General features: G+C 53.8%; 11 protein-coding genes across 11 annotated transcripts in view; 6 read left to right on the top strand and 5 right to left on the bottom strand.

Moving 5' to 3' along the window:
- The window catches only part of BP01DRAFT_373267 (arylsulfotransferase family protein), a gene marked incomplete at both ends in the record, with an annotated part of 2,138 nt that extends 616 nt beyond the window's left edge, over positions 1 to 1,522 (top strand). The window contains 2 exons of the mRNA XM_025576777.1: positions 115 to 1,348; positions 1,452 to 1,522. Coding sequence (XP_025432263.1) covers positions 115 to 1,348; positions 1,452 to 1,522 — 1,305 coding nt within the window. The remainder of the gene's footprint in view (positions 1 to 114; positions 1,349 to 1,451) is intronic.
- Positions 1,523 to 1,840: 318 nt separating this feature from the next.
- BP01DRAFT_355920 (NMT1/THI5 family protein) lies at positions 1,841 to 3,570 on the bottom strand. Its single transcript, XM_025574817.1, has 4 exons — positions 3,117 to 3,570; positions 2,884 to 3,055; positions 2,685 to 2,834; positions 1,841 to 2,625 (listed from the first exon to the last, which is right to left on the bottom strand). The coding sequence occupies exons 1-4, from the start codon at positions 3,149 to 3,151 to the stop codon at positions 1,960 to 1,962; spliced, it is 1,023 nt and encodes a 340-aa protein (XP_025432262.1). The 5' UTR covers positions 3,152 to 3,570; the 3' UTR covers positions 1,841 to 1,959.
- Positions 3,484 to 3,748, bottom strand: BP01DRAFT_355919 (uncharacterized protein). Its single transcript, XM_025574816.1, has one exon. The coding sequence runs from the start codon at positions 3,687 to 3,689 to the stop codon at positions 3,510 to 3,512; it is 180 nt and encodes a 59-aa protein (XP_025432261.1). The 5' UTR covers positions 3,690 to 3,748; the 3' UTR covers positions 3,484 to 3,509.
- Positions 3,749 to 3,932: 184 nt separating this feature from the next.
- Positions 3,933 to 7,005, bottom strand: BP01DRAFT_355918 (glycogen [starch] synthase). The gene is made up of 4 exons (XM_025574815.1): positions 6,198 to 7,005; positions 4,779 to 6,141; positions 4,530 to 4,725; positions 3,933 to 4,464 (listed from the first exon to the last, which is right to left on the bottom strand). Exons 1-4 carry the CDS (start codon positions 6,660 to 6,662, stop codon positions 4,347 to 4,349), a joined length of 2,142 nt encoding a protein of 713 aa, XP_025432260.1. The 5' UTR covers positions 6,663 to 7,005; the 3' UTR covers positions 3,933 to 4,346.
- A 1,492-nt stretch (positions 7,006 to 8,497) lies between these two features.
- On the top strand, positions 8,498 to 9,148 carry BP01DRAFT_381910 (uncharacterized protein; the record flags this gene model as incomplete). The annotated part of the gene is made up of 1 exon (XM_025577338.1): positions 8,498 to 9,148. One exon carries the CDS (start codon positions 8,498 to 8,500, stop codon positions 9,146 to 9,148), a length of 651 nt encoding a protein of 216 aa, XP_025432259.1.
- A 2,519-nt stretch (positions 9,149 to 11,667) lies between these two features.
- BP01DRAFT_355915 (uncharacterized protein) lies at positions 11,668 to 12,326 on the top strand. Its single transcript, XM_025574814.1, has 2 exons — positions 11,668 to 11,791; positions 11,898 to 12,326. Exons 1-2 carry the CDS (start codon positions 11,699 to 11,701, stop codon positions 12,066 to 12,068), a joined length of 264 nt encoding a protein of 87 aa, XP_025432258.1. The 5' UTR covers positions 11,668 to 11,698; the 3' UTR covers positions 12,069 to 12,326.
- A 277-nt stretch (positions 12,327 to 12,603) lies between these two features.
- Positions 12,604 to 16,289, bottom strand: BP01DRAFT_338790 (GARP complex component). Its single transcript, XM_025573336.1, has 3 exons — positions 15,897 to 16,289; positions 12,997 to 15,835; positions 12,604 to 12,949 (listed from the first exon to the last, which is right to left on the bottom strand). The coding sequence occupies exons 1-3, from the start codon at positions 16,111 to 16,113 to the stop codon at positions 12,769 to 12,771; spliced, it is 3,237 nt and encodes a 1,078-aa protein (XP_025432257.1). The 5' UTR covers positions 16,114 to 16,289; the 3' UTR covers positions 12,604 to 12,768.
- Positions 16,290 to 16,594: 305 nt separating this feature from the next.
- Positions 16,595 to 19,228, top strand: BP01DRAFT_317366 (MCM DNA helicase complex subunit MCM5). The gene is made up of 4 exons (XM_025572609.1): positions 16,595 to 16,792; positions 16,847 to 16,973; positions 17,035 to 18,440; positions 18,499 to 19,228. Exons 1-4 carry the CDS (start codon positions 16,656 to 16,658, stop codon positions 18,989 to 18,991), a joined length of 2,163 nt encoding a protein of 720 aa, XP_025432256.1. The 5' UTR covers positions 16,595 to 16,655; the 3' UTR covers positions 18,992 to 19,228.
- A 2,506-nt stretch (positions 19,229 to 21,734) lies between these two features.
- Positions 21,735 to 23,167, top strand: BP01DRAFT_27219 (uncharacterized protein). The gene is made up of 2 exons (XM_025571397.1): positions 21,735 to 22,064; positions 22,134 to 23,167. The coding sequence occupies exons 1-2, from the start codon at positions 21,950 to 21,952 to the stop codon at positions 23,108 to 23,110; spliced, it is 1,092 nt and encodes a 363-aa protein (XP_025432255.1). The 5' UTR covers positions 21,735 to 21,949; the 3' UTR covers positions 23,111 to 23,167.
- Positions 23,168 to 23,548: 381 nt separating this feature from the next.
- On the bottom strand, positions 23,549 to 26,341 carry BP01DRAFT_391099 (transcription factor TFIIIC subunit TFC1). Its single transcript, XM_025578051.1, has 5 exons — positions 25,956 to 26,341; positions 25,596 to 25,905; positions 25,465 to 25,542; positions 25,304 to 25,412; positions 23,549 to 25,054 (listed from the first exon to the last, which is right to left on the bottom strand). Exons 1-5 carry the CDS (start codon positions 26,094 to 26,096, stop codon positions 23,599 to 23,601), a joined length of 2,094 nt encoding a protein of 697 aa, XP_025432254.1. The 5' UTR covers positions 26,097 to 26,341; the 3' UTR covers positions 23,549 to 23,598.
- Positions 26,342 to 26,738: 397 nt separating this feature from the next.
- On the top strand, positions 26,739 to 27,191 carry BP01DRAFT_27142 (uncharacterized protein). The gene has a single exon (XM_025571392.1). It carries the CDS (start codon positions 26,786 to 26,788, stop codon positions 27,011 to 27,013), a length of 228 nt encoding a protein of 75 aa, XP_025432253.1. The 5' UTR covers positions 26,739 to 26,785; the 3' UTR covers positions 27,014 to 27,191.
- Positions 27,192 to 27,522: the final 331 nt, after the last annotated feature.

Genomic DNA, 27,522 nt, shown 5'->3' with positions numbered 1-27,522 from the left:
CCGGGGAACCAGGGGTTCTTATGTGGCAGCTCAAAAAAAAAAAAAAAAAAAAAAAAAAAAAAAAAAAAAAAAAAAAAAGGCAAAGCAAAGCAAATCTAAGAATGGTAACTACAGCTAGACACCACCTACCATGAAGCCTACAAATTCACCGCCGCGCACGGCCTCCCCGGCGACCTGCACGAGTTCCACATCACAGCCGACGACACTGTCCTCCTGACGAGCTACGACCGCCGCCGTGCCAATCTCTCCGACATTGAATCCGGCCCCGCGGAGGGCTGGATCTGGGAGGGCACGTTCCAGGAACTCGACATCGAGACGGGCAGACTGCTCTTCGAGTGGCGGGCCTCGGAGCACTTTGCCTTCGCGGACGTCGTGCGCGGCCGCGAGGGCAACGGCGAGTCCGAGGACAATCCCTGGGATTTCTTTCATATCAACAGCGTCGATAAGGACCGGCAAGGCAATTTTCTGGTCTCGGCCCGCTATGCGAACTGTCTGACGTATATCGATGGGCGGACGGGTGAGATTCTGTGGCGGTTGGGGGGGAAGCGGAATGATTTCGTAGACATTTCGCCATCAGTTGCAGCTGCTGCTGCAGCTAGTACAGAGAGGGGGACAGAGGCGATAGGCCCGGCAACGAATTTCACCTGGCAACACCACGCCCGCTTTCGCGATAACGACACCGCCATCACCCTCTTCGACAACGCCTCGCGCGGTGTCGGCGCCCCCGCCCTCCCCAGCCGCGGCCTCTACCTCGACCTCGACCAAACCCGCAGGACGGTCAGTCTGCGCCACGAGTACCGCACCACCCCCGATAACCCCCTCAGCAGTCAATCGCAGGGCAGCCTGCAGCTGCTGGATAACGGCAACGTCCTGGTCGGGTATGGCTGGAACGCCGCGTGGACCGAGTTCTCGCGCGCCGGCGAGCCGCTGTGTCGCGTGCATTTCGGCCCCGAGCGCGAGTTTGGTCTCGGTAATATCCTCTCCTATCGCGTCTTCAAGCACCCCTGGCACGGGCGGCCGACCACGCGTCCGGATTTTGAGGTGTATAGGTATCGCGCGGCGGTGAGTTGGAATGGGGCTACGGAGGTGGCGAGGTGGGGATTGGAGGGGGCGAATGGGAATGGGGGTGATGGGGGGCATGATGTCTTCGAGCGTATCGTAAATGTCTCGAAGGCGGGGTTCGAGACGGCTATTTCTATCCCCGAGGATGCTGTTGCATATCGCTTCCTCCGGGTGGTGGCGCTGAATGCCACGGGCCATGTGCTTCGCGCGTCGAGGATTGCGCGCTGGGATCCTGCGGCCGAGGAGGCGGTTGTCGTCTCGGGGGCTGAGGAGGAAGAGGAGGATGGTTTGGGGCTGTCGGGGAGGTTGTCTTTTGGGTCTGCGGTTGCAGGATTCTTGCTCAGTGCGCTTTTCCTGGCCGGTGCAGTCTACATTGTACGTCGATTCAGGTTGGGATCTGGGTTCCGAGGAGCGCGTCGTCGAGCTCTGGACCGGGAAAGAGGAGAGTTCCGGCCTTTGAAGGGCTTGGATGAGGATGAAGAACGTCCGAGCGATGTCGAATGTGAGGACGGCGTGCAACTTGACTCTTTGTTGCGACAGCAGAAAGACTCTCATCCGGAGGGCGACAGAGGCAGGCATACGGCATCGCGGGGATCGTTATGATCTTGTGTTGACTCCGATGTGACAAGCGATCTGCCTGGGGATCTGTATGAATTCAGCAGTACGGTTCTCATGTGGTCTAACGATCTTCATCCACCATGATAGTACTGTTTCGCATGGTTTCTTTTACCGGGCGGAAACAACTGCTACAACCTACGCATCAACTGTGGGAAACACATGGGGCCAAAGCTCAATAGATATTCATGTTAACGAGTGCATAACCAGCGCATCCTCAAATCCGCCAGCCTTATCATGTTGACAGTGTGTTGCTGTAGCAAGAATCTTCTCTTGGCAGAATCAAGCAGAGGCAACCAGCCGACGGAATCCACCTTGGTCGGCCACCTCCTTCTGCAACTCCGCCATGCGCTTCTGATCGCCCAGCGGATCGGTGGAGTCAGCATCCAGCTCCCAGGACAAGAACTCGTTGGTGTAATTGGCCTGGAAGTCCGCATCCAAGATCCCCAGCCGTTTGCCGTAGTTGGTGACCTTGTTCCAGTCGCGCTGGACGTTCTTGAGGTCGCGGCTGAAGTATGCGAACGACCGCTCGAAGATCTGCCGGTTGACCGGGGTGCCCATGATGGGCTTCATGGCCACGTACTCCTCAAACGCCTGGGCGGGCGAGGCGAGGACGTACTCGGTCGCACGCTTGACGGCCTTCATGAACTTGCGGACACGCTCCCCGTTAGCGGCCAGGAAGGCGTCGTTGGCGATGTACAGGATCGAGCAGAAGCAGCAGCAGCCGAGCTCAGCGAGCTGGTCGATGCGCAGCATCTGCACGTCAGTACGCGGCCGGTTCTGGCTCGCCAGCCAGTTGGCCAATTCGACCATCTGCACGTTCTCCAGACCGATTCCCGCGTCAATGGTACCCTCGATGATCGCTTTAGTCACGTTCATACCACAGCGCACAGCAGTGTAGTCGTCCGCCGTCATGCCGTAGTATTTGGTCAGCTCGTCAATTTGGATCTACAGTTGCGAGTCAGTATGATAACGGGGACAGGTGCTTTGCAGGGTACGCTACGCACCTTGCCAAACTCGCCGACGTAACCGATTCTCTTACCCTTCAGGGAGCGAAAGTCCTCAGTGATTCCGCCACCCTTGAGGTAGATGACTCCGGTGAAGGGCTCATCAAGGAGAGAGCCGATCGAGGTGACAGGAAAGTTGCGAGCTTTGGCCTACATCGACATTAGTGACCAGTGGAGGCTATTGCTGGGCAGCACGTACAGCCAAAGTATGAATCATGGCCTTGAAACCCATGTCCACCTTGCCGCTTCCGATGATCTCGGTGACATCGGAGGGGTCATTGGGCTCGAGCAGGGCAACCTTGAGACCCTCCTCATTGAAGAAGCCTTTGCTCTGCGCAAGGTACAGTGGGGCGTGGTACGGGGTCGCGTGCCTTAACACAGAACTTAGCAGGGCCCACAAATATAGTCTCTGTGAGCAGCGTGAGTGCATACCAGTTGGTCAGGAAAGTGATCTTGTCAGTAGACATCTTGGCACAGAGTTCAAGTCAAGAAGATCAAAGTACTGGACATTGTCAGCAATGGGGAGACAAGCTCCCCTTCCATCTTGGTTGCAGGGGTATGGAACAATCAGTGCCACGCATGTCCTTTCGCTAGTATTATCTAGATCAAGTTATGACAGTATAATCTCAGAACGATCGAGTCCCTGCCCTCAAGACACAGCCAGTGCTGCGGCGTAGGAATTCACCACTGGCCGGGAATTGAGGACAAGGCCCCGAGTCGAACACCTGTCATGCGCGAGCCGTGACTGCCATTATACTAGTACGATACCTTGATCCGTGTGAACCCCTAGCGAGAAGACCCGGAAGTCATCCTGATTGCGTAGCCTCATTGTGATGGCCGTACCGGACGATAGTGTAGTGCGGTGAAGGTTGGATGATTGAAAGTTGGGAGCAGAAACAGAGGAAGTTTGAGTGATAGAAGGAAGAGTAAGAGGGAGAGGAAGAGGAAGAGGGGAACCGGAAGTATAAGTAAATAAGGCAGAGGGAGGGGAAACCCCACCTCCATCACATGTACATACTGTTGTGTACGCCGTAGCGTGTACACACAAAGTACACACAGTCCAGGGTTCCTCACCGAGAGACAGGGGGGATTATGCTCCCAAAGTCTAAATGGGCCAGACTTGCTGATCGTCTCGCACGTCTCTGCTCCGAAAGACCCCCACCACTGGGCCCTCCATTAAATCACTCAACCTCTTGGCGTCTTTGAGGACAATCCTTCCTTTACAAGTATCGTCTGATTTCGGACTAACTTACTTGTACGCTCAGTGGACAAGCCCACCTGCATGGCTAGCACCAGATTATATTACAGAAACCTGCTATACACAAAGTGGTTCAAGCATTCGAGTATCCCATGTTCAATCTGTGAGTGGGGGGAAATGTACAAGAGGCATAACGGAAAAGGGAACTAATCAATATCAGATAAGGGACTAAAGAACCAAGCTGGAGACACCAGACCGTACGGACAGGCAAGACTGTAATCTCACGCGGCAATGTAACGATTCGCTTTACCAGGACTACAAATTGGGAAAAGTCGACGTAAGTCAAAACTGCAAGCATGCTTGGACGAACAAAAGAACCGCAGAAAATGCAACAACTACATAACAATAGGCTTCACATCAAGAGGTAAGGAATTTGGGTCTGTTGGTATCGTATGGACAGTCAATCATGCATCACCGTTCACCGAAAGCCGGTCGAGGGGGGAGGCAGGCCGGTCGCCAGCTTTCTTCGTTCTGAGGGTGAGAGGGAAGTAGTGGTCATCTGGCTCTTCTTCCTCGCTGGTCCTGTGCATTGAAATTTGGTCAGCGACTAGATCTTTCACCTAGTGATGTATCATCTTTCGACTTACGGGAGTCGCCAGGCGACGTAGTCCTCCGTGCTGAGCCCTTCCTTCACCTCCTGAAGCGAGGCAAAATCCCCAGGCGTCATCATGCCGGAACGATCTCTGGGAGAACCGGGAACAGATAGAGGGCGCGAGATCTTCTGCTCTGTGCCTCCGATGATATCGTAAACGTCATCACCGTTTCCAAATGACGAAGGGTACGCTGCATACTGATGAGTATTCGAACTTGTGACCATGTTGCGAACAAATACACACCTCTGCGCAAAGCAAGTTGTCGGGCTTTGACATATTCCAGTCCCATCCGCTTCCAGTCCAAAAGATCGCTCAGTCTCTCGGTCCGGTTCCTCTGGTTGATCCGTTGCCGCCGGCTCTTCTGAGTGAAGTTGAACATAAAGTCTGTAAGCTGATTCACAGAGTCATCCACCCCTTTCATCCGACGGTCCACGATATAGATACCATAATCGGACGAGTTCTCAATCAATTCCTCCATGTAGCAGCCGAAACCAGAAAGGTTGGTGGTGATGCTAGGGACTCCCATCACGGTACACTCGGCTGGAGTGTATCCCCACGGCTCATAGTAAGACGGGAAAACTCCAAGGTGGGTGCCGCGCACAAAGTCATCATAGTCAAGCGGAAGCACTGGGTTCGATGAGTTCAAAAACTCGGGGTGGAAGACCACTTTAACCCGGTCCGAGGAGTGGTTAAATAATTGCACCCGACGGATCTGGTTCAGAATTGGGTCTTCATGGTCGTTGACCATGTTGTGGGTAACAATAGGTGGCAGGCCGTGGCGTTTCATGGCAAACAACCGACGGCGCAGCAGGACGCGATCTTGGCTAGTGATCAAGTCCTTCTCATCCGGCATGTTGTCACCCTCCTTCCATGCCAAGGAACGCTCATACATACGCTTTCCAATGCCCTGCTCAATGTTGTGGATTGTCTCTCGAAGCGACTTCACGACAGCTTGGCCTTTCAGCGACTCCACAGTAAGTGAGGAGGTCTGGGCAGGCATGATGATGAACGCAACGACTGTTGTCTTCGATCCACTGGATTTCAGGCGGTGGTTGAGACGTGCCAAGCTCTCGATGAACATATCCACACCTTTGTTGCGGAACTCATAACGACCAGCGGTAAACACATACAGAGTGTTGTCTAGATCGAAGTCGTTGTGCCCGTAAAAATGGCCCCGAACAAAGTCGTTGATCTTCTCCTTTGACTGCGAGTGCAGGTTCTGAAACTCGTGCACCGCTGAGAACTTCTTTACATTCAAGCCGTTTGGTAGCACCCCATCCGGCTTCCGCTTGAGCAAGTGCTCACTTTCAAAAGCAGTGATGTGCGAAACGGTTGTGAAGACATCGGCTGTGTGCGCAGCAGCTCGCTCGATACAGTATCGATGGTAGATGCCGCGCTTGCCCGCCTCTGCATCCACGTCAAAGTGCTGCAGGTTGTTGTAGAAGTCTACCGAGCCTGCGCATAGGTAGCGACCGAGCAGTGTAGCGTGAGTGGTGAAAATCGTGGTGAGGTCCATATGGCGCCGCTTTGTCAGGGGAAGAGCAACGCCCGCAAGCCACTCGTGGAAATGCGCCACGACTGCTTTCTTGCGCTCGTGTGCAATGAACTAGCCATTCAATTAGCACAGGTCACTAGACATACTGGACTTTCGCTTTCACCTACTTCACCGAGGAACCAGGCCACCAGGTAACCAAACACAATGGTCTCATTCGTCTCTGTATCTCCCGCAGGAGAGGGAATACCAGCGGTGTTCCACAGATCGCCTTTCCACTCGTCCAAGTACTTGTATCCGGTTGAAGTGTCGATGAGAAGCACACGGGGCGCACCTTCAATCAGCCAACGGCCATAGACAATCTCAATACCACGCTCTTTCATGGACTGGATGGTCTCAATCAGTCGCGGGTTCGAGGGAGTCAGCTCCTCGACCTCCACAGCTGCAGAGGCCCGATTGAGCGGGCCGATCAGCGTGTATCTTTCCCCATACTCGGCGGTGGTAACTGGAGCTTTGGACTTGAGGACGGAATAGATACCTCCCACGCGATTGGCAACCTCTGTTGCAATCTCAAAGAGCAGATGGTTGCGAACATCTCGCTTGGGAGGATCTTGACCGTTGTCTTCACTCGCCATTGTGCACTGTAGAGCTGTGTAGCTGTGTAAGTGCTAGAAAGCGGGTGCGGAGGAAGCTCCAACAAGCTAGAAACCAAGAGAAGTCGACGATGAGCTACTTGAACTCGCGTCACTTGGGGGAGATTTAGGGGGTGAGGATAGAAATGTAGAGGGGAAAGTAAAGAAGTAAAGGAAGAGAGAAAAGAGGAAAAAATTGGCCAAAGGAAAAGAGAATCCCCAGGAGGAGGAGATGGTGGTGACGTGCGGGGAGGAAATTCAAGGTGGGTGGCGGGGGTGGGAAGGATGAAGGAAACAGGCAGGACGAGTGACTACTACTACTACTAGACCACTACTAGTACACAACGGAGTTCAAGGTTCAATCAAATACGGAGTTTGCAACCGCCAACCTGAACTTTTCCTCTTCTCATTTCCCTTCCTTGTGTTTGGTTGCCAGGGACAATTTTAAACCCCAACCCCCAGCCTAGCACAGCACAGGGAGGGGAAGGGCCAATTCTTAGCTTCACTTTCCTTCCTTTCCTACCTTCGCTTAATTATGGGTATCCTTTGTGTGTCTCGCTGAGCTACTCACTAAACGATTGGCGTTGCACGGACACATCCCCAGTCCTGGCCTCGGCCTTCGTCTGGAGACCTTGGAAGAGGAGCCGGCTAATGACAACCCCCGGTTGGTCCCGTCAATTGCAGAATCATCCGACCAGATGATGATCCGTGAGAGAGCTGCAAGCGTTACAGCAGACTGAGGTTACCCGCGATGATGATGCTGCAAGTTTTACGTTTTGTCGCCTCCTTTGGACAGATATCCCAAGCAACACAGCCAGTACAGGAAAACAGGGAGGCTCCAGTTGTCAGCTAGTAACTATTTTATGTGACACAAGGGGGAACAGGATTCCCGCCCATGAACGGGGGGGAAGTGACAATCTCGTATTAGAAACCATCCCCCCAATGTAATGGTTCCTGTTCTTATCAATTGTAACGGTGTCGTCCCCTTTTTCTTCTTTTCTTTTCTTTTCTTTTTTTTTTCCCTTTTTTGTTTTTCTCTGAATAATTCTAAATTGTGGTTCCCTTCAGCAAAAAACCCACAGTGTAGGCAAATGTACCTCCCAACCCAGAGATTGACTCCGCTTGGCTCCGACCAGCCGCATTGGGTAAAAACTTGGGTAAATCTGGGTAAATCTGGGCAAAAAAGAATCTGGGGAAAGCTGTCGCTGCTGGCTCTGACGTCACCGCCCGCCGCCCACTGCCCGCTCGGTCTTCCGCCTGCCAATCGTCCCTCTGATGGTTTTTATTCTGATGCAGAGCAGCAGCCACCCCCTCGTGCTGATGTGCAAATCATCAACTTTTCTGTACTGTACCTTTTTCTTCCGAGCAATTGAATTGCACAATCCAGCATTCATGGTTGTCTGGTTCGCACAATTGAGTTCGCCATGATTCACTTCCAACTCATACTCTCCCGAAACTCGCTCTCTTACCGCTTGGCCTTGAATCGTCAGTAATAGGACATACAGCCAGACATTTAACAAGCCATGGCTCCTCTTGCGGGCTCTGTTGGAGCGGTTCTGCACCGATCTCCATCGAGCATCAGATCGTTTGCGCGCCAGGCGCTGTCTCAGGTGACTTGAGTGCGTCAATGGTCTCTCCTTGGTGGCTCAATTGACAGTTTTCTACACAAACGATTCCTCCTGATCGATGAAATGGTTCGGTACTCGAGCGAACAGCAGCCAGCCTTGAAGTCAGAACCTACCTTCTGCCATCTTCCCCGCCCCCACTTGCCACCAACGTTGGACCATCGTTCTCCACTCCATCCTCCGCCCACAACATCTACTGCGTACATCTAAACTATGGTGATAAAGCAAGTCCAAGGTCACTTCCGTGGACTCATATCAAAGTCGAGTTCTCGGACTCCCTGGAAAATCCTGCAGGAGTTCTGGAAGTCCTTTCAGAAATCAAACGATCCTCCATCTCAACCGGACGTCAAGCACCGATGCCCTCCTGTGTCGTCCGACGCCCCAGCCATCAACTACAATTGCATTTCGGCCGTTGTCGGCTGTGATTACATGCACGCACCGCTAGAGAGGCTCATTGTTGTCAATCCTGACCCGGTGTCCGAGTCGGAGAGTATCCGCTCGCTACGACCGTTTCTCTCACCTGCCATGAGGTCGACCTCTCATACCCCCTCTCATGCGTCCACACGACCAGAGTCGGAATCTGCGGGCAGCATACGCTCGCTACGACCATTCATCTCGTCTGCAATGCGATCAACCTCCTTTACTCATTCTCTCACCTCGGTGCGAAGCAATCGTCCAGAGAGTCGTCTGTCGAATGTCGATGCCAGACCTGTACTGTCTGAGCCGCAGGAGGGTACTGGCTCTTTCGAATGGAGCCAGGAAAGCATTGATCTATACAACTTTTGCATGCAAAGTGGCGTCCGGGCCCAGCGCAGCCGCAACTTGCCCCCAGGCTTGTTCTATCTACCTGACAGTTGTGGATAGGCTGGGGCGGTTCTGGGAGTTTTAAGAGCCAAGCTAGGCCGGCGTGTCTCTGGGCGCTGGGTTGCATTAGTTTGAATTCGGTTTCAGTCACGTCGTCAGATACCCTTGCATGCTGGAGTTTAGGATCCACTTTCTGTTCAATACATTTACCACTTTGGTTCTCAAGTACAGATCTCTGCTCGCACACGTAGGGTCTCGGCCTGCTCGGGCAAGCCAGTAGTTAACTTCCGAGGGTAGACCATCTCCGCTGCCGCGTTATCCTCGATGCACAGTGTTCCCTCCCATTTCCTCGATCTGGAAGACGCACACAGGGCGACCTTCAGCAGCTGTATTCCGACTTGACCTTTGCACTATGACATGCCATTCAGAATCTCTACAGCGTTTAACTCTACGCAGCTGACGACTTCGTGTCTAGGGGAGCTCTCTCGATTTACCTTCACGGGAGCGACCATAATCCAGTCACGAGGCTCAACCCCTCTCAGCTGCCCCTAAACGAAAGACCAAAATAACCGCGATCCTCTGAACTCTGACACTTTGTGAGAAGTGTCCTTCTTCCTTCAGTCCTTGTTCTTCTTCTCCTGCTACTGTGTACTGGCCAAGTCAACGCTGCGACCGGCCCGCTTCCGCCGCACGAGCTACTCCGCAATGGGCCCATCCATCTCAAGCAGTCCAGACTCACCACCACAACTCTACCGATCGGATACGCGATAACTAGTCTATACAGCGATACACTATACACTGTTTCCCCCCTCTCCCACTCCTCCAGGAATAAAGCAACCAAGCCCCCAGCCTCTAGTCTCACCCCTAGCTTTTCCCCACCATCCCCATCATCACCAAGTTCCCCCAACAGAGCCCCGAAAAAGGTTCCCCGGTGGCTGCCCCTCGGCTCAATTGAATCAACCCCACGGCTAAAGATCCCGATCCCCTCGTCCTCCGCCCGCAACCAAGTCCAACGGCGGCGGTCACATGTTTCGGCGCATCGCACCCCTTACCCTCCCCTTTCCCGAGCCGTTTGCGGCATCAGCCCAGCAGCTGCACCACAACCGCACGAGTTGAACACTCCGAAGTGTCTCCGGGCCGTGGACAGTCAGTCAACGCGACCACACCCGGCCTAGTGCTCACTGCGCACGGCGCGACGCTTGCTCGGAAGACATTCGCCCCGTTCAACCCGGTGGCGTGGTCATGAACGTGAGCTAGAGGCGCGGCAGGGAAAGTTCAAGTCGTCGTGTGAGATCGTGCTGTGGGCTGTGGGCTGTCGGAGCCGGGTCGCTTCGGTTATTGCAACTCTGCGACTGGTGAACGATGAGTCTACTGAGTGCCGAGGGTGGCCGGGAAGTGGGGACTCGGCGTGTGATTTGTGTTGCTGCTCAGTGCTGAGGGTGGTGATTTGTGTGTCTATTGGGTATTTGGAAGGGATTGGGGTTGAGGGGGTTGGCAGAAGGGTTATAGCTTGCGTTATACTCAGGTCACTGGTAAACGGTCTACTGTGTAGAGGATTGTTTTATCGAGTGTGGTTGTGGGTATATATTCGGACGGTGAGGGCGTAATCTGGGATTGAGCTTAGGATTGAGCTTGGGATTGTAAGCTGGAGGCAGTAAGCTATCCCCTCGCGTAGGTACGTGCTTTCAGTCTGCTACACAGCTTTATGTTTCTCTCTTGTCTCAGATTGAGCACTGGGCTGGCTGGCAAGACGATGTTGATGGTGGTAACACAGATGCTGCAAGGCGGGCCAACGGCGACAACTGGCCAACGCTGCAGCTGAACAATTTGTCGATTTCCTTCTCTCCATCTGCACACCACCCTTCCATCCATTCGATAAATCCCAATAAGTACTGGTATCCAGAACGATAAAGAAACACAAATCGAGATCACAGATCGATCCGATCCAGATCAATCGGACTGAAGGTCACCTCGAAGGATCCCTTTAGTGTAACCTTGAGAACCCCTGCCGACCGGGTCTCCCGCAGCAGCACCGACAGTCGGATTCCCGCCTGTATGCCGCAGCACCGTGCACCGAATCACAGACCCTTACGGGTGTACCTACACAGTACCTCACCTCCCTCAAATTATTGTATGGCATGCGCACCATCACTTACCCCTCGCCGATCCATACCCAGTCCGAGTTGGCAGCGAAGGGAACTTCATCGAACGGCAGAGAGTGTCAGGGTACCTGAGTGATCTCTAACCGGGTCGTACAGTATGAAGTCATTGGGTGGGGGAGGACGATGACTGATGACCTCACAATGCTGTCAGCCACGACTGCTGCGATGCCCACAAAATCGATGAACACATCACCACTTGGAAGGGAGCATACAAGCATATAAGATCGGTCCCTTGCTTTGTCCACTCAGCATTCCTACAAGACACACACACACACACACACACACACACACATCAAGACAACAAAGCACAAGCAAACTAATTCAACTACATCTGTAAGTTGATTTCCGCTGGGAACAGCCAGAGCAGGAAGATTTGAAACTGAAGCTAATCATCTAATTTGGGCAGCTACCTACCTACCTTCCTACCTACTTTTATCAACAATTCACAATGCCTCGCGGAGCTGAATACGACGACGGTGTCCCCCACAGCGACAACGCTATCGAGGCCGGCCAGACCAAGGCCCACGGTACCGGCTCGGATGTATGTCCCATCCCCTCCCCTCCCCATCCTCTACCTAACCAAAACCTCTCCTCCCATACACACACACATAGTTACAACAACATGGATACTAACAACACTCCCAAAGAATGACACCCTCAACCGTGCCCAGCGCACCGCCCCCCTCCCCGAAGCCGCCCAGAGCAGTGGCGGCACCTACAGCATCCAAGGCGGCGCCGGTCACAGCAGCGGCAAGGGCGGCCACGAGCCCAAAACCCTCGGTGACAAGAAGGGTCTCGGTGCTTTGCCTGGCCAGTAAGCGAAGCATATGTTGAAATGCATAGATCTACTTCCACGCGGACAACAAAGTCCTGAAAATTGGGGATTCCTGTTTGCATGGTTAGAATGGGAGTCCCGGGTGTGTTGTTCTTTTTTTACCTGGTGACACTCATGAGTGGAAGGTGGAGTGCTGGGATATGATTGATGATGGATATGGATGGTTGAGCCAACTATTTTTGTATGATTACTTTTTTCGGGAGGGGCTTGGAGATGATATGTGAAGATCGTCGGTCTGGGAGCGATGATCGGTGGCCTGCCTACTCTACTTACTGGTTAGGTAGGGGTTTATTCTCTTTCCTTATATTAAGAAAGATTAATGGACTTTGTTCATTGGATTGTGGTTCTTGATACATTGCTGGGGAAGGGTAGGTTATTAGTATTAGTCTAGTGAGTTATGTTCGGTTGTTGATATGGTCTCATAGAGCATTCCATGTCAGACACAGACAGCAGCATGTGTGATAGTACGATGTTCTGCAAGTATTATGTAGTGCTTGAATTAAGTATCTATATTAGAAGAAAAGCGCACTCGGACCACAGCCCAGGAAGTACATGATGTCTCTGCTCGGCAACTCGAGTATACTCCGTATGTACAGTCTACGTACTGACCATGCCCTAAAGCTCAGAGCCTCACAAGTCAAACAAACAAGCTGATCTCGTCAAGACAGGGCCACCAGACGATTCTATTTCTGGCTCCGGCCTGTGTCAGTCTCGGACGACACCTTCGTCCCGTCCGGGCTGGGCTCGCGTGTCTCCGGGGTAAGGCTCTTCTGTTGCACCAGCTCCAGAAGTCGCTGGCCTAAATCCCCAAAGCCATCGATCTTGCTGAGCTTGGTTTGGAAGTGCTCCGCATCACGTTGCAACCTACAAAAAATTAGCTGCATCCACACACTTGAGGTCGAATCACTTACCGCTGCTTGGCCGCCTCCGAAGTCACCTTGACCTCGTCAAAAGCCTTCGTCCAGTGCTCACGATAGCTCTTGAACACAGGATCCATGATCATCATGACCGTCATGTCGGGGAGGTGCTTGCTCAGAACCCGGTGCAAGGTGCCCGTCTCCTTGGCCAGCGTCTCCATGTACGGGCTCACTGTGGTGGTTCCGGCAGAGGCGTCCCAGTCGATCTTCTTCATCGCGTTCACGTGGATGGCAGACCGTGACCCCATGATGTCGACTAGTTTTTCGTGGATGCCGTTCTGGTGCTCCTGGTACAGACGCTTCACTTTGTCAAACTCGCCCATCAGCGGACTCGAGGGCGCGTGTCGCCGGACGAACTCGCGAACATACGGCACCAGGGCGATGATGAAGCTAAGCGCCTGCGAGGATAGAGCAAGGTGTTTCGTGGTAATATTCTTCAGACCGGCACTTCGCGTGGCACCGGCTCCCAGGATCAGCTGCGAGGACCGGGAATTGAACAGCTTCAACGACTCCAAGAGCCCCGGTGCGATGTCCTGCATCATACTAGGTATATTCGCCATAAGGAACTGAAAGTCTTCGATGCTCTTCATCATCGCGACCCCAGACTCGGTGAGTATATACTTCTGCTCGTCGATTACCGCACTCCGCAGCTTCTCCTTGCCCGTACCGTTGGTTGTCGACTGGCTGGCGGGTTTCGAATCCTGACGTCCGTTCGCAGACAGCCAGATCTTTGAAGCATCGGTCCAGAGCTCAACGTCCCGCGTACTTGCACTGAGGATCCGTTCCAGGATGGCGTTCTCGGCCTCTCCGAAGTCTCGAGCGTCCCACTTATCAGAATCCATGACTTCGACGATGCGGCGCCGTTGACCGTCGCCAAACCGGTTGATATAATCTCGAATCTGGTTGCCCACAACTGTTTTCAACGCGGTGCCACCTCTGCCAGAAATAGCTTCACATTCGTCTGCAAAGAGTCGATTGAGGGTAAAATACTTGAGGAAGTCCTCCATCGGCAACTGCGCTGTTTGCTCCGACCGAACTTTCAGGACTTTGACAACTTGAGATTGGGCGATGTCGACAGCTTGACCTAGAAGACTGGACATATCTAAGACCTGTAAGATCTCGTTTTGCGCCATGATAGCTGCGGTCCTCTCTGCGTCCAGCGTCGGCGTCGTCGGACCTTGCGGGTTTGGACTCGGGGGCCCAGAGCGCACCCCCAACGAGACAGGGCTTCCTAATCCACTAGCGATATCGAGGAGAACTTTAACCTGAACACTGAGTCTTCTTAAGGACTCACTGATGCCTGTGTATACCTTGGCTAGCATCTCATATGAGTCCTGAGCGTCCAAGGCGCGAAGATTGCGCGCAAGTATGGACGACTTCTCCTGTTGGCTTAGCTGTTGAGACTTGTGCGTGGACACAGACACCACTGATTCACTGTCATCATCGCTGGAGCTCGGCATATGTTTGCGAATAAGACTCTTCATCTCTCGTAACACTGCGGTCTTGAAGGAAGTCGCCGCAGGCGTTGTGTGGCGCACACGAGCCAGACCGGTGAGGTGAGTGCGCAATGTTGACCGCAGTTGCTCATCGAAATTCATATAGGCGGGTGATTGTGCAGCTCCAGGGCGTGCACCCCGTTGTCGCTGAAAAGAGAATCCCCATCGCTGTAGCGTCGTATCCAGCGGTACCGTTTCGACATGCTGTCTGAGATCGCCAAGGAGGTCGCTGAGGAAGCGGCTCTCATAGCCGCTACCGATCCGGGATCTCAGCTGATCCAGGTCCTCGGATGCACCCTCAAGCGCTTTGAGTCGCCGCAGGTCGACTGTCCTCCTTGGCTGTTGTAGTTCACCAGTCGCAGACAGACTTGCAGCATCTTCTCCTGCCATCAATCTTTCCACTTCCTCAAGGCCATCGGCGGCCTCCTCGATATCACCCTTCTCGACGAGCGCTTCACATCTAGACACTGACTCGACAACGTCGCGAAGCTGGGCCACGGCATCGGCCAGCATACGTACATTCTCTCTCCGTCGGCGCAGGTTCACAATCTTCAGACCACCCAAGGCCATCTCACGGTCAATCTTCTGTAGATCCTTCCGCAATACTTGGATTCGTTTCACTGAGTCAGCAGCTTCTGCATGAAGCTCTCGCAAGGACCCGAGGGCGGTAAAGAAGGATTTAGAAGCCGTTGATATGGACGAAATTAGATGGATCTCTACAGTGTCCATGTACCAAGAAAGCTTTTCTTGCAAGATAGCATTCGTAGCGAGAGCTTTCCTCCCAGCAGCAGCTGACTCCACGGCGGCTCCGTTCTCCGATCTGTCCTTTGACATGATGATTCCAGCCTTCTCGGACACCACGTCAAACGTTCTTGGGTTTTCGAGGTGGAAATCATCCTCGAAGTAGACCGCTGGGATTGTGGACAAAGGAGTGACGGCATGGCCCCGGCCGCGGCCAGCGTATGAACGTCTCCTGCCCCGTGTGTCGTATGGAGAAGTCGCTCGAGAGCTGCTCGATAAGGTTGACGGTCGGCGGTCTCGCGACCTAGGAACTAGAGAATCCGCCTCTTCCGGCCTTGGTGAAGCCTTACCGCCTCCCCGCACTAATTGCGACTCCTGCTCCGTATTGCTCTCTTTGGCTTGCTGAAAGGCATCATACAACGACCCTACTTGTGCAAGGTACGAGTCGAAGACTTTGGAGTCAACGTGCGGGATATTGGTCAAGGTGACAGGAGGGATGTCCCGAGTCGTGGGGGGTTTGTATCCGGCGGTGGCTACGGCGGTATGGGGCACAAGACCCGTGCGGACGATCGGAGGCTGCAGAAGGGTAGAGATTGCTGTGGTCGACAAGTTTAGGTGGCCATTCAATGGTCATACCAGGGTCAAGAGAAGTCGTACCATTCTGTCCAGACTCAGCGATGGAGCCGTGTCTGCTCGCAGGATCGAGAATTCCTCCGATACTTGCGATCGAGCTTGCGGTCGAGCCCCTCCTCAAGGGGAGGCGTTGCGATGAGATTCGAGGGGACTCGATCTGTGTGAATGAGAATTGAGATAAGGAAGGTGTTGAGGCGCCTGAGGCCAAGCTGTCAATCGACTTCCGGGGACTGGCAGACATGTTGTTGCCGGTATGGCGACTCCGAGACCCGCGGTCACCGTGCTGTTGGGGACAATCGCTCACTGAACATGACAAGTAGACAAGTGATCGGGGAACAAAGGCAATACCAGCAGCACACTAACAGGCTGCAAGTTTGCCGCTAGCAGACAAGACAGAACCGCCAGAGAGAGAACTTGTGAAGTCACAGGAAGCAATTGACATTGAATCTTGCTGCAACGTCACCCAGCTCCATCTGATACGGGGGGTTCATGATAGCTTGAGCCCAATCGGGTAAAGCGCCAGGACCCCCCGGGATGAGGGATGACAAAGACCCCTTCATGCCCCAAAGGGCTTCGGAACACGGAACTATGTTGATCCTGCAATCAACTATCTTGGGCCTCAGGCAGAAACCACTTAACGCGGGGAGCCGACGCGACGCGTTTCATTCGTGTTCCGTTGCTCAGGAAAGATATTTGCAGTTTCTCCTCGCAACGGGATAGTCCGAAAACCTACACACCTCATCACAAATACTTCCCCCACCTTCTATCACTTCCGTCACCACCATGGATAGACGCACCCCATATACTTTGAGCGTTCTCGCTCCCAGCGTCGATGGTGTTGAAGACTCTCGCAGCCAGATCCAAGCAAAATTGAGGGAGTTCGTCTTGGAATTTCAATTGGATAATGCTTTCATCTATCGGTATGTTGACGCCCGCCGCCGATGCCACATCTCGATACTGACCGGTTATCGCAGTGACCAATTGAGACAAAATGTCTTGGTCAAGCAGTACTTCTGCGACATCGATATCGCACACATGATCTCATATAACGAAGAGCTGGCTCACAAGCTTACCACCGAACCTGCAAACATCATCCCCCTTGTAAGTCTCTAAATCTACCTGAGGTCTTCGACGGGTCTAACTAACATCAACCCTTGCGCAGTTTGAGAATGCCCTTCGAGAGTGCACCCAGCGCATTGTATACCCCTCGCAAAGAGACATTGAACTTCCCCCTCATCAGCTCCTGCTCCACTCGTCCGCGACGCATATCTCAATCCGAGACCTCAATGCCACGAATATCTCGCATCTTGTGCGGATCCCAGGTATCGTCATCGGTGCCTCAACGATATCGTCCAAAGCCACGCAGATGCATCTCCGATGCAAAGGCTGCGGCTATACTGAGAACCTCACGGTCGAAGGCGGATTCGCAGGCATGCAGCTTCCGAGAAAATGTGGCCGTGAGAAACAACCAGGCGACCCTTCCTCGGAACCATGCCCGCTGGACCCGTATGTCGTTTCACATGAGAAGTGCCACTTTGTCGATCAACAAGTCCTGAAGCTGCAGGAGGCTCCAGATCAGGTACCCGTGGGTGAACTTCCTCGCCATGTCCTCATTTCTGCCGACCGCTACCTCGCCAACCGGGTCGTGCCTGGTTCCCGCTGCACGGTCATGGGTATCTTCTCGATCTACCAATCCTCAAAGGGTGGGAAGAAGGATGGCGCTGTCGCCATTCGCAACCCGTATCTGCGAGCAGTTGGTATCAGCACGGATCTCGACCACACCGCCAAAGGCAATGCAGTTTTCTCGGAAGAGGAAGAGCAGGAGTTCTTGGAGCTCAGCCGTCGTCCCGACTTGTATGAAGCCTTGGCACGCAGCATCGCCCCCTCAATTTACGGAAATTTGGACATCAAGAAAGCCATTGTCTGTCTGCTTATGGGTGGTTCCAAAAAGATTCTTCCGGATGGTATGAAACTGCGTGGTGATATCAACGTCCTCATGCTTGGTGACCCCGGTACCGCCAAATCACAATTGCTCAAGTTCACAGAGAAGGTCTCGCCTATTGCCATCTATACGTCCGGTAAGGGTTCGTCCGCGGCAGGTTTGACTGCTTCCGTACAGCGGGACCACGTTACGCGTGAGTTCTACCTGGAAGGAGGTGCCATGGTGCTCGCCGACGGGGGTGTTGTCTGCATCGATGAGTTCGACAAGATGAGGGACGAAGATCGTGTTGCTATCCACGAAGCCATGGAACAACAGACCATCTCGATTGCCAAGGCGGGTATCACCACTATTCTCAATTCCCGGACGTCGGTTCTGGCCGCAGCCAACCCCATCTTCGGTCGTTACGACGATCTCAAGACTCCAGGCGAAAACATTGATTTCCAGACTACCATCTTGTCGCGTTTCGATATGATCTTCATTGTGCGTGACGACCACGAGCGCAGCCGCGATGAAAGCATTGCCAGACACGTTATGGGTGTCCACATGGGCGGACGAGGCATTGAGGAACAAATCGAGGCGGAGATTCCTTTGGAGAAGATGAAGCGTTACATCAGCTATTGCCGCACGTATGTTGTTACTTACATCTCCCAATACTTTGACCAGATGTGCTAACGAAATCTACAGCCGTTGCGCTCCTCGTCTGTCCGACGAAGCAGCTGAGAAGCTATCGTCCCACTTTGTCACCATCCGAAAGCAGGTCCACCGTCACGAAGTCGACGCTGGGACTCGCTCTTCCATCCCCATCACCGTGCGTCAGCTGGAGGCCATTGTGCGTATCACGGAATCCCTGGCCAAGCTGAGTCTGTCGCCCATCGCGACGGAGGCCCACGTCGACGAGGCGATCCGCCTTTTCCTGGCCTCGACCATGGACGCCGTCAACCAGGGTGAGGGCCAGGGCAGCAAGGAAATGATGGAAGAAGCCAGCAAGATCGAAGACGAATTAAAACGCCGTCTCCCGATCGGGTGGAGCACGAGCCTGGCGACCTTGAAACGCGAGTTTGTGGAAGGCCGAGGATACACCGAGCAAGCCCTCCACCGTGCTTTGGTGGTTATGCAACGCCGCGACACGGTCCAGATCCGCTCCGGCGGTACACAGGTGTACCGACACGGTGTGTGATGGGATAGTCTCTGCTTTGATTTGGGTTTGGATTTCGGGTTTGATGTGAAGTGAACGGTCATGACTGCTGCTTTCTGATTATCATCTTTTGGCGGGATATATTGTTTCCATACCAGATTGGGTTCGGGCACAGCGAGGATGAACGGTGTATGGCGCATGTATGATTTTCCCCTTCTCCAGGTCGGTCTACGAACCGGCTTAACTATTAGAACAATCAATACCAAGCACATAATTTCCAAGACAAGACACGCGCATTGTTCGTCTGCAGGTTTTTTTTTATCGGTGTCAGCTATCCCTCATGCGAGGATGGAGCTTGACTGTCAGTGGAAAAATGTGGAGTTTGCCTCTCAGTAAAGTCCCTTCGCGGGCAAGCTGAGCCCAATGACAGCTGCCGTGCCCGCACACCGTATTGAGGAAAGGGCTCAAAGAGGATACCCGCTGAGACTGCCCTGCAGTGCAGTGCCAGGTGCTTTATCGGTAATTTAGCATCCCCCTCGTACCTCCGCAAGACGTAAGGTTGTGTGCATCAGCCCGAGAGCCGGACAGGACCAAGCTATACAATCGATCCTTCGTGGGTCTGGGGCTAACTTATTCTGCATACTTCTTCTTCTCTACGTCGAGCCTGCCTTCGTCTCCGGCTTCCGTTTGCTCTTCTCGATTTTCTAAGCGTGCAATCACCCTCATTCTCAAATGACTTGTCATAATGAGAGCCAGGGATCATACCACATCGACACGTGCAGTGCAGTTGGAACTACAAAGGACTGTAACTACCGAGTACAGTACACCACTCAAGTATGGAGGACTCTCCCCCCGGGGTTTTGGAGTCGTGGATCCTCACCACCGTACTGCATGCAACCAGACGAGCGCACCAGCCGCGCCACCAGGGCAATTCAAGTCATCATCAGCATGCGCCAACTAGCTATGTAATTAGTATGTTTCTAGGCATACGGTACTCTAGGTACCAGGTTCCTCTGTGTATCTGACTATGTCATACCGACAACCTTCCGGCGGCAACGAGCGACATCGCGAGGAATGTGGAATGCGAAGTGCGAGGCCACTGCCCTCCTGCCATTGCAGATCCCTAGTCCAGCCCAGTGCAGTCCAGTGCTCAGCGTGAGACGACAGAAGAGCACATGCGCAGACGGGAACCAAAGAAAAGAAAGCGTGAGGAATGCTTTACAGACTACAGTACTAAACTCCGTGGATTCCCTGCTCAGAGAGGTTCTGGCGCGTAGTTGGTCCTGAAGAGTGCTACGAGATACGGAGTACTCTTACGGGATGGATGTGGGCCCTGGGTCGAATGACAAGTGGGGATAATTTTAGAAAGCTTGCCTCGCTGGGTCTCATGTATGAGTATGAGTATGTTGAGAAGTGGTTGCGATTTGCGAGGTGCAGCGAGTAAGGACCATTTTAGGGGGGGCCGGCTGGTTGTCCGTGTTGTTTCAGTGGGATGCAGGCGATATTTTGGGAGGTTTGAGACTGGCTGGTGCTAGAGTAGGTGTGCGGGGGATTGGAGTGGGAATCGGATTTTGTGCTTCCAGGATAGGCGAGAACGGTGTTATTAGACTTGCTTGAGTTGTGGTCAGTGGTCGGTAGCACCGGTAGTCAGTGCATCTTGGAGTTGAAGATGACGGGTGGGAGAGCTTGTATGTAACCGCCGGCAGATGGCGCCGCATTCCAGGGATGCGGCGTGGTGAAACAACTCTACGTGGTCCACTATTGACGGACACGCGACTAAGTTGCCAAGACAGCGAGCGCTATGGAGCAGCAGAAGGACTGGTCGTGAAGGCGCGCGCCCACAAAGGAAATGAAAGGAAGGGGAAGGGGAAGGGGGTCGTGATGGGCAACGCGTTCAGGGATGGATGGACATGATTGAGCCACCCCCATGGTGGATCGTGGACTGGTTGACTTCATTGTGCTTTAAATTCAGTAGAAGCAATGTCTAAAGCCACTAGATCGTTGGATCATAGCTGTTAACCTCGGAGGGGCCATGGCTGATTGAAGCTGAAGCGAACGCGACGCGCCTTGAGGCGGGGGGGGGGGACGTGTAGAACTAATTGTCTGTAACTACCTACTAACTTAGTAGAGGCTTAGGCAGAGAGTCTCTGAAGAAGAGACCGACTCATGGAGGGGAAGAGGAGAATGTAATTGTCGCATCAACCAATTATCGGTCAATAATGCAGGGTGTAGCCTTGCATGGCAGTTGGGTTTAATGCCTGGAACCTCCAAAGGTAAGCTTCATACAACCGGAAATCTTACCACTTTTACCCTTTCGGGCCAAGGAATAAACACGAACTTGACGCGACTTTGGCTCAGCTTCTGCCCACTTTTTTCTCTTGCTCTCCCACATTCCTCCACGCCTACTTATTATAACTACATTACACTCTCCCATGGTCCCATTTTCCCATCCCCATCATACATATCTCCTTACTATTACCCCCTTCTTCCACCCTCCCCCCCCCTCATCCAGATGTGCAGGCAGGAATGAACCATCTCCCCCCCTCCGTATCCGTGAGAACTACTACTAGTCACATACATACGTACATGCAACATACATAAGGTACATACTACAACATACTTACTACATACTCCACGATCGGTTACAGATTTCCTGCCTCCTCTCCCCTCCAACCTTAGAATCTTCCCTTCCCCAGCTCAACCCTTGCCTGGTTTCAACGCTTTATATCTTCCTTCCTCCGGCTCGCTCGTTCTCTTTCTCTGAGAAGAGATCGTGGAGAGGCAGTGTTATTGTTGCATTGTTTACTGTCTCGATTCTCTCTCCGTCGATCCTCGCCTTCCACCGCCAATCACCTTTCATCCTCCTCGACTCCACGTTGAACCAAAACAGGCTCGTCTGTCAACGCCCAATTCAACGCTATTTTTACAATTACCCCCTTCTCCCTTTCTTTCACTTCGAGATTCTCCTCAGTCAGTACCTGGGGCCGCCATTCTTTTACCATGGCCGCTCTCACAATGACCCCGACCGCCGTTCGCCAGCCCTTCGCCAGCCTGGATGCACCTCGCATGCGTTCCTTGCTCCGCACGAAGATGAACTTGAAAAACAAAAAAGATGGTATGCTTGTGACCCGTCATTTCCGCTTCTTTCCCCTCCCCGACAGGGTTGCTGACGGCTGTGGTTCAGGAGCCATCTTGTCCAAGAAGACCCAGTCAACAATGGACTTCGACTCGGAGAATATCGACCCAGTGACTCTGAAGCTCTCGACCAAGCGGAAGCGCACTGTGGACGACGACGACGCCGAACCGTCAACCAAGAATACTTCTAAGCCACACAAGTCCTCACGCGTGGTTCTGACCACTCTCGATCCCAGTGCTGTCTCGCGTGTGCCTATCACCCCGACCAAGCCTATTCTCTCCACCCCCAAGTCGGCTCCTATTCTCAAGCCGGCTGGACGCTCGCCTCAACCAAAGTCATGCAAATCCTCTTCCCGTCGTTCCACCATTGCTAAGAGCCGCCCGGAGTCGACTGGCCGGAAATCGGTTCACCGCCCCTTCTCCCTCGCGGCTGCCCTGTCGGGTCCCAAGCCCAAGCGTCAGCCCGCTCCCAAGGCACCCGCGTCGTGGGCGTTCGATATCTATGTGGACAACGAGCAGGAAGAAATGACGAACCTAATGCAACACTCCACGTGCGTATTGGATATCAGTGACCAGGAGGGGAAAATGGAGACCTCAGGTCGAGGCAAAGAGAACATTCCTCCCGCGGATTTGGGGCTGGATCTTCCGCGCTCTCTTCAGCGGGAGTCGCCTGCCGCTGCAGCCCGCAAGTCAGTCATGATGGAGGAGTCTCGCGAACCCCTGGGAGACCTCAATGCCTCCGATTTCTACGGCGATGACTGCCACGCTTTCTCATACGTCATCGTTTATGATGACGAAGAAACAGACAGTGCGGAGAAGAAGGCGTCGCTCCATCTGGCCCGCACTAGCCCGCGTTCCGTCCCCAGCAAGCTATCGAGTGTCTCTTCCATCTCAGCACTCCTTGAGGCTTCTCTGCCAACCGAGCCTAGCACCGATGTCAAGTCAGAGCCAACGGAGGCTGAAATTGAGATCTGGGAGAGTGCTAGTGCTGCTGAGGAAGCAGCGGAGGCTGCTGCAGAGTCTTGAAACGCTTGAGGTGCGCTTGTCATTGCCAAGAAAACGGTGTTCTAGTGGTTCTTTTTGTCTGTTCTGTTTTTGGCGTCTGGAAGCTTGAGTTTGCACAGCATCATATGGATACCCTATCGGCTACTGTCATTTTGATTTCTTTCCTTTGTTGGATCACTCTGTTCGACATTCCGTCCCTTGTGCCACGCACCGCAGGCCGACGTTCCCTCGTCAACCTCGCCAACCTCGATCATACTACCTATATCGCGCGTCCATTGCTTCTGTTTGAGGCCGGAAACCACATCGTTCCCTTTCATCAATTATAGCTCAAGGAGCCTCTGTGTCTACATGTTCAGCTAATGACCAGAGAATGCGTCACGTTTTAATGTCTTATACGACTCCACCTGCTTGAACTAGATAGAAGAAGATTAGCTAGCTACAATGGAATTATACAATCTGATTTGTTTCATGTGATTTGACGTTCTGCTTGTTGAGCTCGGCTCATCGGTTCATCTTAAGGTATCCATGTCCTCGTCCGGCTCACTCTCGCTCTCATCCTCATCCTCGTCCGCCTCCTCGACATCCTCTAGAGCAGCAGATACCGCCTGGGCCGCCTCCGCCGCCTGGGCTTCCAACAGCTCCTCTTTCTCGAAGGCCTCTTCCTCTCCCTCGCTCATTTCCCCGACCTCCATCTCCACGTTCTCCTCCTCCTCCTCTTCCTCTTCTTCCTCCTCCTCCTCCTCTTCTCCTTCTTCCTCCTCCCCGCCAACCACATCTTCCCGAAACTGCACCCTTCTACCCCTGGTACTCCTCCTCGCTCCCGCCGGACCCCTCCTTCCGCCACCCCGCTTCTTGCTCACCCGCTTCTCCGCCGCCGCCCGCTCCCGAAACCCGGGCGCACTCTTGATAATCGCGCGCACCTCGGTCGCCATCATCGTGCTTTTCTGGGTTGCGGTGGCCGGATCCAGCCAGAAATCGGTGTTTATGGTCTCTGGGGTGGCGTGGTCGGGCAAGCTGCGGATCTGCGCGAAGTCGGCGTCGTCCGTGACGCGGTCGTCGAGTAATGCGAGCACTTTGTGGCGCATGATGGTTTTGAATTTCGCCAGGGTGCCGTTGTGGAACCATCCATCCGTCACTATGTCGCAGGTGGATCGGAGGAAACCGTGCGGGGGGAAGGGGTTGGTTACGGGGGTGAGGGTGGTTGTTGGCTGGTTGGTGGGTACTGTGGGAGTCTGTTCGGGGGGGCTTGCAGCTCCCGGGAAGAGAATGCTGCGTAGCGTCGGGTCGAGAATATCGCAGTACATCCACATGCGGCCATCCCGGGGCAGCGGGGGCTGGCCGGTGAAGATGTGAGTGTCCGTCGGCAGGGCGCCGGACTGATGCTGGAGCTGGTTCCCCAAGAAGGAAGAGGAGGAGGAGGAGGTCGGGTCGACGAACTGGGGCACCTCATTGGGGCGGATGTAGGTTGTGCGCCTTGCGCCTTCGCTTTTCGTGGCGCCGCTGCCGCTGCCGCTGCCGACGTACCCGTCGCGCGCGACCTCGGCGTCGCGCGGTTGGATCTGGAACATGACGGTCTGGTAGATGTGGTTTTCGGGAGAGGTGCGCGGGTCGTGGCCGAACTTGATGATCGCGTCGCGCCACGGGCCCGAGCGGAAGATGTAGCCCACGTACGGGATGGCGTGGCGCAGGGCGTAGCGTTTCTCGATGGTCGGGATGGCGTTGCGGAGCCCCCGGCGTGTCCAGGCGGGGCGCGTGGCGAAGAGCGACTGCACGATGGCGATGGTCTCTTGGAGGGTTAGGTCGAGGGTGGAGATTGGGGGGCAGTCCTCGCGCGGGTGCGAGGGCACGGTGGGGGTGTCGTAGGGGACGAGGTGCGTCAGGACTTTGACGGTGCGCTGCGTGTTGATTGTGGTAATTTTGCCGGTCGTGTCGATGGACTTTTGCATGGTAGGGTTTTGGCGGTATCTTTGTCGGTTAGTATGATGACGAAGACGAGGGGTCGGGACGCCTCATGGCTGGTATAGATAGGATGTAGGTTCCAGGAAGCTGAAAAGAAGGGAGGTCCCGGGGGAGAACCCCCGGGAACGCTTTATATGCAGGTGATATAGAATGTGGTTTGCCAGGAAGCTGAAAGAAAGGGGGGTCCGGGGGTCTCCCCCGGGAACGCTTCATATGCAGGTGATTGACGAGGGGGGAGGGGGTAGGTGGGCTTACATATAATTGAAGGGCATGTCGCCGTGGCTGAATGACGGTGGGGGGATGATATCGACGTTGGAGGTGATGCCTTTGGTCATGTCGAGCTCGAACTGCTTCATCTTGTCGACTGCGTGCGGAGGTTAGACGGTTGTTTGATCATAGGAGAGGACGAAGCTTACAATCAAACGGCAGGATATGCTCGCGAAATTTGTTCGCGAAGACACTTGATGCTGTCGAGAAGGCAAAGTCCGGCATCCCTGGGCGAATTAGTCTTCTTCCTCGTGGAATTGTTGCCAACCAAAGGTGATACCTCGGAATACATGCGTGCGCTCGATTATGCCCACCGGCTCAACTTGATACCTGCCGACATTATCGCGAAGGCTCTGCAGCACCTCGCGCGCGCTGCGTCGCGGGGCGTCCGCATCCCCCGTGGTAATGGCTACCCCGGTGAAGGGCTCGTCGGAGCCCTTCTTGCGCTTGCGACCCGTCCGCTTGGGCACCGTGACCTTGACCAGGACGTTGTTGGTCGCGGAGCTGATCGACTTCAGCGGCCGGGACATGGCATCCTCCGGCCGGAGGAAGAGGCTGGCCGGGCTGTCCGCCTTGGGCGGGTTGAGGATCTAGTATTGTTGTCAGCGGTTGGATCTGCGATCTGGGTTGTTGCGCTTACTCGACTGATACCTGCCTCGCCGCTAAGGGTGTCGAGGGCCCTGTCAACGTTCTTGATGATGGCGGGATGTTCGACGCTGACCATGCGACGAGAGGGGATGGAGTAGAACGGAGCCGTTCTGGCCCCCGTCTGGTCTGTCATGGTCTGGGTGAGGTGTGACTTTGGACGGTGCGATACTATAGCCTGGATGATCCGATAGTCGATCGCGTGCTCGATATATTTTCGGTGGAGTTGGCAACCACAGTGTATGGAAACTTGAAGGGGATGCGCGCTCAAGTGACGTCAGTAGTTGATGATAATTGTCATTGCTCTTCACCAAGAGATATTTGCGTGTCTTTACTGTGAACTGCTTCGGAGGCCGTACACTAACTACACCTAACCACAGACTACAGAGTACTTAGTAGGTACAGACTGTATCATCCCCTGGAATCTGAATTGTCCTTCACTATCCGCCCATCACGTGACCTCGATCCGATCCAGGGGAAAAAAAAACTCGAGCGGAACAAGCATCATCGCATCCAGCGTCGCGGATTGCGCGCGAGTCTGAAACAGACCCAGACGGGTCGGTTAGTCTTGTATAGTTGGTGCATGCTGTATGGAGTGATTGCGCTCTATCATTTGATGATGTAGAGATGTATCACTCACTCTCCATCGACATCGCGTAGACTGTAGAACGACCTATTACACAGTGGTACTAGTAGTTATATGCACATAACACATCCATTTGAAGTTCCTACAGTTCTTACTGAACTGTAGCCATGCAGCAGCAGCATCAGCAGCAATTGCAGCACCACACAACTCGTCCAGTGCTTCTTTCTTCTTATTGATGCATGACCTTGACCCTCTTTCTCTCTCTCTCTCTCTCTCTCTCATTCATCCATCCTAATCCTGAAGCCCACATCTTCATGGTGGCATGGCAGCACTTGAGCTACGCTACTAAGCTACTCACTTTGACTTTCCCGCCTCGTGTCTCATTTGGTCTGTCTGACAGATCGTTGGAGATCAGCTCTCACTCATTTCAGCATCTCCGTAGTTACTTTTCACTTTCAATCTCTTAATTTAATCTCTCGTTCCCCGGCTTTTGTTGCACCCCCGCTTCCTACGCCGAACCCGCTAAGCGACCAACTGGTGACTACCACTGACTGGTGGCTGCTCCCTATACCGCTCCCACCTCTCCGATTTCCCCGTCCACCCTGCGCCCAGAGTCCAGTGTGAGAGATCCTCCTCCTCTTTCCACTTTCTTACCCAACAACTTATTCGATCCAAAACCACCACCCCCCCCCCTCCCCTCCTCCCCTCATCCTCACTCCCTTCCAATCGTCCCCTCCCCCCATTTTCAACTACTTTACTCAGGTAAGCCTGCAGCTTGACTTTACTTTCGTATTCCCTTCTGCCTTCCCGATTCACCCCTTGTTTGTTTTCGATTCTCCCCTCACGGTGCTTCCTCTCTTCACCCGCTTGTTCTTTCGAATTGCCCGCAATTCTCCCGCTGCTGCGTTTGCGTCCCAAGGATTCGACCATTCCCCTCACCTCCACTCCCTGGGTATTACACTACCTTTATCGCCTG

The sequence above is a fragment of the Aspergillus saccharolyticus genome, assembly GCF_003184585.1.
Source record: "Aspergillus saccharolyticus JOP 1030-1 unplaced genomic scaffold BP01scaffold_11, whole genome shotgun sequence".
Taxonomy (NCBI): Eukaryota; Fungi; Ascomycota; class Eurotiomycetes; order Eurotiales; family Aspergillaceae; genus Aspergillus; species Aspergillus saccharolyticus.
This window is presented reverse-complemented; position numbering and strand designations above follow the sequence as displayed.